This window comes from Biomphalaria glabrata, chromosome 1, assembly GCF_947242115.1.
Source record: "Biomphalaria glabrata chromosome 1, xgBioGlab47.1, whole genome shotgun sequence".
Taxonomy (NCBI): domain Eukaryota; kingdom Metazoa; phylum Mollusca; class Gastropoda; family Planorbidae; genus Biomphalaria; species Biomphalaria glabrata.
Genome location: NC_074711.1, coordinates 64066667 through 64077678, shown reverse-complemented (window position 1 = coordinate 64077678; position 11012 = coordinate 64066667). Strand labels below are relative to the sequence as shown.

Below are 11012 nucleotides of genomic sequence, written 5' to 3'. Positions count from 1 at the left end.
AATTTTAATATATAACAATTATTATATTTATAATAATGATAATAAAATATATAATAATAATTATAGGCCTAATATATAATAATAATTATATGTGATATAATTGTAATATGTAATAATAATTATAATATATAAAAATAATTATAATCTGTAATAATAATTATAATATATAAAAATAATTATAATATATAATAATAATTATAATATATAAATTAGTAATTATAATATTTAATAATAATAATAAAATATATATACAATTTTAGTATTATTTATATAATACTCTCTTGTGAGTTTTTTTTTTTTTTACTGAACATGAGGTGTGAATAGATGTGAATTAAATAAATTTAAAAATTAGCTAAAATAAATATCTTTTTTTTTTATTTCCATGAATTTTAGGAATAATTTACAATAACAGTTTACATAAAAACATAGCTTAATATTGTGTGAATGGCTGTTAAGATGCTAATACTGGATGAGTACTTGCAAATTGTCCTAAATTCACTTAATAGTGGAAAAAAGAACTACTTGAGAAAAAAAAGCATTTCAAGTCATTTGTTTCCTTACAGTATGATGCACATTGTTTTATTGTGTTTTATTTTACATTATGTTGTGTTTTGTTAAACATTATGTTGCCTTTGTTGACAATTATTTATAAGCATTGATAGTGTCATTAATCCATGGTAAATAGTCTTGAACCTTTGCAAAAACTGCTGGAGAACTCTCTGGACTAAATCTACTGGTGAATGATGCTATCCCTGCCAGAATATACTGGTCATTCCTCTGACATACCAATGGACTGCCACTGTCACCCTTTGTAAAAAAAAATGATTAACACAATTGAGATGTCACTAATAAAATCTTACATTATATCACATTTAAAAGATATAATAGCAACCTCTAGTAAGTAACTTTTACATATCTACAGCTAACTAGACATAAAAAGTAAAATTCCGCTTTCAGACCTTGCAATCGATGGGGCAGATGATGTAAAGGTCAACTGTTTCAATGGCTCATGGTTAAGAAGGGTGTCAGCACTATGACCAAATGCTTTTACTTTCCCAAACTAAGGTCATGTACCCATTAGAGTTGGGTGGACTCAGGGGCATCCTAAAAATCCCAATCTCAACAAGATTCAAACATGAGATCCTTGGTTTGGAAGCCTAGCACCTTGCCACTTGGCCACCACACCCCAAATTTTTTTTTATGTATTCAAGCCTGAGGTCCATCTGAGTGTGTCAATTTATTACCTTACAGATTCCAACACCTTTTTGGTGATATCCAGCACAGATTCTGGACTTCATTTGTTTACTATAAAGCCTTTCACACAGTACATTGGGTAATACAGGAATTAAAATTTGTCGAGCTTGGCTTGAGAGACCAGAATCTGTAATAATCACATACAAGACATGTAAATTGCATCTATTAATTATCATTATATTTTATATTTGAATTAAATAATCCTTTTTCATTAATATGTTGGTTTTTTTTTTTAACATTTTCAAAAGACTGTTAAATGTCTATCAGCATAAGGAAATAGGGACCATCAAACAGGGGGAGGCAAAGTCCTAAAGGAGAACTTTATTTGTATGTTTATAATATCTCTGATGGGAACATGAAATAGTCAATTCACTGTCATATAATTATAATTATCTGCTGGGTCCATGAATATCCTGTATCTCTGATGAAATACATACATAAATATAGTATTGCTAGTTAGAATTAACATGTCTATTGTGCATAAAGCCATAAGACCATAATAGTGTGCTGTAAAAAGTGAAACGTTATTGAATTATATGATTTCGAGGGCCAACCAAAATTTAGATGTATAGATGTAGAAACAGATCTGCAGCAAGCATGAAGATGAAAATTGTTGGATATATCAGAATAACAAAATTCAAGTAAGCCATGGTCTTTAGAACCACTGGGTTAGATTAATGGACTGAACATGGCTATTCTCAACATTCTCAAAAAACATTCAGCAACAACTTCACACCTCCATAAACTCAAGCATGTCAACGAGTTAGTGTTCAAGAGAGGAGGGCGTACCAGCAGACATGATCAAGAAACCATGGGTAACAATTTAAAAAGTAGGTCCTATGTTCAAAAAAAAATATAAAAATGAGTTTAATAAAATGTGAACTAAAGATTAGTGAACAGTCAAACATTGCTTACTTAAAGATGTGCACCCCCAGCCTTTTGTTACACACTGTAATCCAGGTTCTGGGAAATCAACATCTTTCTCACTTGGAAGTGGGACACTTTTGATGTTCGGAAAATGACCTCCACCTGGCATTGAACGTGACAACTTAACCATTGCAATGTCATCCCCATAAAGATCTAGAAAACATATTAGAGTGAACATTATAACTTCTATGTAAGATAATCATGGAATAAAATAGTTAAGATGTTGATAAGAATTTTAAAATGTATTAAAGTCTCTCAAATTGTATATCTACCATTGTGTTCTATCAGAGTACTATGTGCTACTTGTGCAAAGCTAAACATTATTGTGCTAAAAAACCTTTCAATACAACAATTAAAACAAGGTGATTAGAATGAATATTTCAGATTATAACTATTATTTTTATTATTATCATTATTTATTATAATAATGTTATTTTGGACTTCACATCCTCCTGACATTGATGAGATAATTATATTGACTTTTTTTTTTTTTACAGATACTTTGAGATCATTTTTTTTCTTCATTTGTGGCCACCAATACAGTTTTTATAAATGTGAGCTGTTCCTTTAGATTTAAATTTTAGAAACTTAAGGACACAAATATTTAAGAATGCAATGTTTGGTTTAGCATTACTACCAACAACATTTTCTTACTAGAAGTAATTTTGTGTCTTTCTTATGAGCTGCAATTCAATTTCTTATTGACACTGTACAAATCTGTAGGTCTCTATGTTAACCTTTTGTTATCATCCAGGCATTTCACTATAGTACTGTTTATCTTTTGTTACTCCTATCATGCTAAATGTCTTTTACTCTTGACAAACTAACCATTTTTGTTGTAACCAGGATGAATGACGATCTTTTCTATTTTTAACAGCCACTGTTTGAGTTCATCTTTATCCATGATGTGCCCCACAAGATGCCAAATTTTATCACTAACAGAGGGCTGGTTAAAAAATAGAATAGATAAGGTTTTAAACAAAATACATAGGGTTTTAAACAATAATAAATATTTAGTTTTCTTGAGTTTAAAAAAGAAAAAGTAAATGGTTTTTAACAATTGTAAAGAAGAAAATACTAAATTACATTATAAGCAAATAAATTTAGACCACTGCTTAATTTTGGAATTGTATGTGTAATGTTACCAATGTTACACTTCTTAGAGCATTAACATTTTAATGTGTCAAGCTTTTAAATACCCGGTACTTTGCTACTTTAAAAGTTTTTAATAGACCAAGATCAATTTATTCTCAGTGAAATTGAAAGCCAAACTACCAGTGTCAATTAATTTTTTTCCTGGTAGATTAATGTATAGGCTCTTTGTCTAATCCAGCTTATAAATATTTTTTAACGAGCTATCTATACTCATCTTACTGGGTGTAGATTCTACATTACAGATTTACATTTACATTTTGTAAAAAAGCTATTTTTCTTTAATAGAAAGTTTTGCAATTAATATAAATGACTTCAAGTTTAAAAAATAAATATCATTATATAAAATAAGTTACCTTAATACTCTTATGATACTGATATAAAAATTAAAAAGACAATTACTCACTCTTAATCTTACAGACCCTAGTCTGGCCTTCCAGCTCCTTGTAGCAACTGTGCTGCCACTATAAGAAAAAGGAATTTTTTAAAATCATTTCTGAAACCATTTTGACAATAGTTATTAATAGTTTGTCATTTTAATAAAACCAATTGGAAAAAAAAAAGCTGAAAAATATGATTTGTCTGCTTATTCAACTTGTAATATGTAATGAAATCACTTACACATCAGTGAAGCAATGTGCTGCAGTTAGTATCCACTGCTTGGAGATCAGGACTCCTCCACAAGTAACTGTGTTATATCTTATGGGAAAAACTCCAAACAACCTTTCTGTAACAATTCTTGCTTCCAACAGAACCAGCCATGGCCAACGGCCTTTAGAGAAAGTTTCACCACCTATAGCTCGCACAAGACGGCCTGGTAACAAGAAAACATGAATAAAAGTATTAAAAGCTGAGTGATACATTACCAGTAGGTTAATAGTTATAAATATTCATTTTGTATTTTATACTAGTATTAATGAGATTTGTTCATCAGTAGCATATGAGTTTGTCCATCTATATCAAAGAGATGATAACAGTTGGGCACTGTTAAGACAACAACATACTCCATCAATGTGATGACACATTCTCATGACATTACCCAAACCAGTGGTGTAGCTAGGGTGGGGTATGGGGGAGGGGTTCAAATTCAGAAGTCCCCTTGGGGAATGTCCTAATTTTCTTTCTTTAAATATTAAGCTACAGCCATGTAATCTTGCTATTTATGTGGAGTCAAAAATACTAGACACATTGATCTAGAGGATGCACGACTTGAAGAGATATGGATTGAGATTTGTCACTTGTACATTATCTCACCAGAATTATTCATTAAAAGAGTCTTAATGATTTTTTTTTCACTTATATACTGTACCTATCGGAATTTAGACATATATTTATTAACTACATAACATTATCTCATGTCATGATGTCAAAATGCAGGAGCCCCCAAATCCCTAGCTACCCAACTGACACAAACAGAAAAGTAACAACAATTTCACTACACACGAGAAATTTAAATGTTACATTAAACCATAAGCCTAGAAGATAACATTACATTATCTATATCCCAGTTTTGACTACTTGTACTGAAGATCTTAAATTCTTTATTTTATAGACAGTGACAATATAATTTAAATTTTTTAAAGTGCCATAGCTCAACTGTTAAATATAGTAGTCAATCTTTTATAATTTCTTTTGGTTTTTAAGAATAAATGACTTTTTAGCACACACTGCATAGTCCATCATGTTAAAAAACGTAGCTTCATTAAGCCTAAGTGCAAATTTTCATTACATTATTATGCAATACAATTGTGGTTAGAAAGAAAATTCCCATTTTATGCTGTATTAATGCCAGTTAACTGGGTTATATACCATTTCTTGTTTAACATGGCAGTCATTTAAAAAAAAAGTATTTAAAAAAAGCCTTAAATTGTATAACTTTTAGTGTATTAATCTCTTGGGAAATCATATATATGCTAGTAAATCTTTTCATTAACCTGCTACTTGGCTATCAAAATGTAATGTATTCTCACCCTTGGGTTGATCAAACTGCAAAGTTAGAGTGATCAGACATAAAAGGACCAACAATGTAAATGTGGAGGGATTCTTCTGCAAGTGTAATGAAACAAAAATTGAACAATTAAAAATAAAAAAGGAAGAGGGGGAGAAGGAGGAATAAGCCCATACATGCTGGACCATTGGGAGAGCCTACTTTAACTCCCAAAGAAGAGCTATTATTTTGTATGTATATTTCTATTGTCTATTTAACACAAACAATTTAGCAGACAGGTAAGAAATAACCTGGTCAAGTTAAGAAAGATTCATTAATAAGCAGTTACAAATAATACTTGTAATAACAAACAACAACTGAGAGCACCAAAAGACTAGCATAGTCATGTAGTGTCTTTATAGTTTCAAAAAGATATATTGTAAATTACAATAATAAAGCCACTTATACAAGGTCGAACATCAAATATCATAAATGTGCTGTACTAACACTTCAAATCAAGAAAAAGTTGAAGATGCAATAAATTTGTCACATCAATGCAACACTTGCAGACATAATAAGTTTGTTTCTCAAAGTTTCATGGGAATTAAAGAGTTCCTCATTGATGGCCCTAAAAAAGAGAAGGATTTTTTCGTTTGTATGTTCTTTGTAGCTTGAGTGTTTAAAAACCCTGGTTTCAACCAGGACTTGAACTATGGATCTTCAGGTCAGTGGCCAAACATTATGCCATTTAAGCTTTTGAGTGTTTTCGTGATTGCTCCTGTTCAAAAGTATTTAAAGCAGACTTTGTATGTAGTAGCTTATAGATAGCAATATGATTTACCAAACTTCTTTAAAACTAAAAATAACAATATTGTAAATTAAATATTATTGTCTTAACTAAATTTCTTTTAATAACATTTACAAAACATATAGATTCATAAGCATCCACTTTGAAAATTCATAATTACTTACCATTTTAAAATAGGATTGATACTGCCTTTTAAAGTTTAGTTGTTTTTTAATTCAAGAAACAAAATCATTCAAGAAAGAAGGAAAATATTTTTAAAAAGCTCTTTTAATAGACCTGCTCGGATGTCCACTCTAGCTACTTAAACAGGGTGTCATCAGGCTGAACCCACTTGACCCTACACTATATTAATTGCACACACTTTAACTTTAATATTATATTCTTTTTAGAGTGCAGTTTTAAGAGGTCATCATCCCATAAGTTTGTTCAAAAATGCTTTAGTTACATCAAGAGTTACGAGAGGGGAATTTTTCTTTTAAGGACACAATTGCTTTTTTTTTTCATTAATAAGACATGTTTCTTAATAGACTTTGGTTGCTTACTTTTTATAAATAACAACAATGTTTAATTTAATTATTAGTTTGACTTTCTCTTTTTTTGTATCTATATATTTTATCTTATATATATATGGCTCCTTTTGTCTCGAAAGGCAATGGATGTGCCCAAATGAGTCACTGGTTTTGGCTTAATCTTGAGACGGGGCAGAATCTGGTGTGGCTAATCAAGCCAATTCTAGAACGGCAGACTTTGCCACTGTTCGTACATGTGTATGTCTCTGATTCAGGGCTAGCGGACAGGGCAGCTTTCTTTTTTCCCTCTTGATTAAGGCCGCTTCAATTCTTTTGTTCTCAGCAAGGGTTGTCCCAGCACGCACAGTCTGTCTCCATGCACTCCAGTCTTTGGCTATGTTTTCCCACATACTTTCGCTGATGCCTGTGGCTCTCACAGGAATTGAAAGTATCTTATATAATACATAATAATATGGATATTAGCTTGTACAAAACTGCCCTTCCCTTTCCTTGACACAAAATTCTGTAATTAACAGTAGAGTATGTATAAAATTAATTTTACTTGGCCATTGAGAATGGAATAGATGGAAAAGGGAACTAAAGCACAACCAAAAGAAATCTGTAAAAATTACATGAAAACAGACAAGAGTATACATTTGAATATCTAATATTTGCAAATATTTATCTACTTTATCATTGATGATTGTATATAAATTTTGAATTACAGTAGATAGAGGCAGAGGACAGATCTAGTATTAATTTAAAGTAGTAATAATTAAAACTAGTGCTTATTCAGTGCTTATTGATAAAAATAAAAACACATTAATGAAATCATAAACTGTTAGAAAGAATTTCACAAAGATTTAAATGACAACTCATTTATGTTTTTAAGACAAGCAGAAGTGAACTTATGACCTTTTCTACAATTTAAAGGAAAATATATTTATGAAATAAAAGAATTTACTAACAAGAGAAGTAGTATTATATTAATAGAATACATGAGTCATCTTTTGACTCTTCATTTATTCAGATTTCCAGTAGCTGAGTAGGCAATTAATAAATAGTTGTTTTTTGTTTTTTTTAAAAAGCTTATATCAACTCACTCTGTCTGTCTTTCTGTTCAAAAGTTTGGGTAAAAGTTTGTACACATTATTTCTCCCACACTCAATTTCATATCAAGCTGAACGACCACTTAGACTAGGTTACTGTTATTGTTAAACAACTTCAAATTTATTTTACAAAGCTTGTATTAACTCATTCTGTCTGTGTGGTAAAAAATTTGTACACATTATTTCTCCCAAACAATATCTCGGATCAAGCTGAAATTCGGCACAATTATTTCTTTTACCTGACAACACAAGAATCAATTTAAAAAATTAACCAATTAGTTAATTAATTATTGGTAATTAATTATTTAGTTTGGTATCTCAAACAAGGTAAAGAATTTGTACTTGACTAAAGTGGTGTTATAAGCTGAATTAGTCCCCTTTCTACATTATGTCTAAGTCTTAGTGAACACAACATGAAAAATAGGATGAGACTATAGAAAGAATAGATAACTACCAGTTATACAATTTTCCATGTTCATAGGCTTTCCACTAGCTTAGTGGTTACAGTGCTGGCTTCAGAAGGCTTTTGTCATAAGTTCAAATTCAGCTCGTTCCTTTTTTTTTATCTGTATAAATGCTTTTTTATTGTTAGTCTAGATGTATTACAAATTTAATTACATGACTGATCCCAACTAATTGATACAAATACACTTAATATAATTTTAAGCTTTGTTTTTTTTTTCAATATTTTTTGTTTTTTTATTTAGTTAAAGCATTTTAGGAGGACATTTGAATAATTCTTCCCTTATATACCATGGCTGCTGCCAATTTGGACAAGTCAAGCCATTGGACTTGAGACAGAAATACACCTTCTTAACACAATTGTCATCTTAACAGCAACATATAAGTATGTGAGACATGGAAGTCATCTGCCTAAATTGATAAAAAGACTAAATGTGACTCAACAAAAATCCCAACAGCAACATACGCCTGTCAGATATGGAAATCATATCTGCCTAAATTGAAAAAAGACTAAATGTGATGTAACAAAAATGGCTAAGGTGGATAGTAGGAGTCAGTTATTTAGATCAGGTCTCAAACAAGGAAATCCTATTTATGCCAAACTGGGAGTCAACCACTTAGTGAGGTTGTGACAGAGCGTCACATGAGGTTTGCGGGATGTGTTCTCCAACAAAATGCACTACGCATGTCAAGAGTTGCAATGACATGGAGGCCAATACAAGAAAATTGTAAACAGGGACATCATTGTATAACTTGGCGCCACAATTTCATGGAGGACCTCAGAACAGCAGACACAAGGTGGGAAGAGGCTTCAGACATTGCCAATGACAGATCTTTGTGAAGACAGCTTGCCCCCCAATGCGTCGAGCGACATGGCAGGGTCTAAGTAAAGTTATACATCATGTCTGAATAGCTGATAATATAAAGTCCAGCCTAAAAAAAGCAAGTAAATTGTATTCAAGTACCAAGCATATCTTTTTATTCTGGTGTTGGGTAAAAGCATTAATAAGTTGAGATTCTGCATTTATTTCTTTAACTAAACTATATCTGATTTCTTTGACTAATTTGTTCAAAGATGACATATCTATGACTTAGCAGAATTTAGGTAATTGGTTAATATGCATGACTAAATGCATGATGCATAGGACGTAATCATCTTCTTTTTTGAAGTAACGTCTGTATCATATAAGATAAGATAAGATGACATATTTAGCATTTAATCTTTTAGCAAGCCTTCAACTTAAAAGTATTTAATCAAAAGCACTAAATTTCTGAGTATCCTACTTGCTTTAGTCTCTTCTGCTATGACCAAATACTTTGACATTAATAACTTCCAGGGTGTACAAAATAGCCTACATCCAAACTAAACTGCTTAAAAAAAAAAATTCTTAAGAAAATGGAAAGGGAAATGAAATGTGTATAAAAATTCCAACCTTGACTTCTATCATGTGATTTCAATCTTTCTTATTTCATATCTTTTCCAGCAATTGACTAACACAGGGTCCTCCAAGGGCAATTCAGTTTTCATTGTATATCATATTTGAGTAATAAAGATATCTTGACTTTTTTTTTATTGTTCTCTGCAGAAAAATTTCCTCACTCATTCTGTTCCCAGAGTTTAAGTGAATTATTGAGACAAATCCACATGTTGTCTACAGAAGAACAAAAAGTTGTCATTTCAGCTGCCTTAGACAGAGATGTTTCCTAATGCTGATTATCATTTAGCTTTGGCTAGTGTCCTGAAATGTTTCATACCACATTAGAGTGTTTTGGTATGTCATAGTAAAAGAATGCCTGTAAACAAGGATAATACTGACACAGCAAAAAAAAAAAAAAAGCAATAAAATTCAACATATAGCTTTTCATTAAAGTTTATATATATTTATATCCTGTTACCTTTTTGAGTTCACATTAAGATGTACCACAGTACCCGAGTTTACAGATTCAAACACTGCTTGGCGGCTATCTTTATTGACATAGATCTACTTGATTATAAATATATTTCATTCAGCAGTAGCGCAAAATATTAATTTCTTGAATTTCACTGTGTATTGTTACAACATTTAAAGGAGGCAACTCAATGAGGTATGGGAACAAAGACAATACAAAGTTTAATCAAAATAGATCACCATAACAAGGACCATTCCGATCTTCTCGCACTTGATCCTCTTCCTCTGCCCCCATTCATTTAGTCCATCCTCGCATACACAAGGGCTTCGCTGGCCTTTAGCTCTGGATTTCGAACGGCATCGATGAAGGCATCAGTGACGATTACTTCGAGGAACTCCTGTGCTGCTGTGGGGTATGCCAGATGGGCAAGTCGTTCAATGTCCGTCTTTAGCTCTTGTAGGGTTTCACTGACCCGCTGTTGTCTGGTCTTCAGCTGGACCCTATAAACTTCCTGTTAATGCTCGTCCCCGTATTGAAGCTCCATAGCCTGGACGAGAGCAGCATAATCCTGCTGGTTTGGAATGGATTGGAGTACTTCGGAAGCCTTTCCTCTAAGGGCCAGTACTAGAGCGGTCGCTTTTTCCTCCTCGCTGCCCCATTTGTTGACCTTAGCAGCTGCCTTAAACTGTAGATCATTATAATCATAATCAGTTATCAGATAATCATATTCTTTGTCAAGTATCAAACACTGAACAGTGGAAGATTTTTCAGAAGATAAGGAATCACAGCACTGATATAATGATACTGTTAATGTCAGTGATTCTTAAAATATTTTAAAGCCAAAAATAGATGTATGTCATGTAGAGGGCCACATATCTCTATATTTCATATAGATCTAGTTTTAACAAACTAGATCTATTGTACAATCAATATACTAATATAGATTCTAGTTCTAAATTTTATTTTGTTCCACT

General features: G+C 31.6%; 1 protein-coding gene across 2 annotated transcripts; it reads right to left on the bottom strand.

Annotated features, from left to right (window-relative positions):
- Positions 1 to 262: 262 nt before the first annotated feature.
- On the bottom strand, positions 263 to 10944 carry LOC106050402 (plasma kallikrein-like). Of its 2 annotated transcripts, XM_056007622.1 has the most exons (9): positions 10045 to 10944; positions 9582 to 9887; positions 5304 to 5379; positions 3955 to 4147; positions 3740 to 3797; positions 3010 to 3127; positions 2170 to 2334; positions 1245 to 1381; positions 263 to 807 (listed from the first exon to the last, which is right to left on the bottom strand). In XM_056007622.1, the coding sequence occupies exons 2-9, from the start codon at positions 9594 to 9596 to the stop codon at positions 643 to 645; spliced, it is 927 nt and encodes a 308-aa protein (XP_055863597.1). In that variant the 5' UTR covers positions 9597 to 9887; positions 10045 to 10944; the 3' UTR covers positions 263 to 642. The 2 variants fall into 2 exon arrangements, with proteins under 2 accessions (XP_055863597.1, XP_055863606.1); XM_056007631.1 differs by lacking the exons at positions 9582 to 9887; positions 10045 to 10944 and adding an exon at positions 6233 to 6407 and having other exon boundaries at positions 264 to 807.
- Positions 10945 to 11012: the final 68 nt, after the last annotated feature.

What these genes read in the sequence shown, in the direction of transcription:
- LOC106050402 (XM_056007622.1), bottom strand. An exon ending in GCACATTGCTTCACTGATGT is followed by an intron (nt 3,798 to 3,954) that starts GTAAGTGATTTC and finishes TTTTTCTTATAG; the next exon opens with TGGCAGCACAGTTGCTACAA. An exon ending in TAGGGTCTGTAAGATTAAGA is followed by an intron (nt 3,128 to 3,739) that starts GTGAGTAATTGT and finishes TTTTTTAACCAG; the next exon opens with CCCTCTGTTAGTGATAAAAT.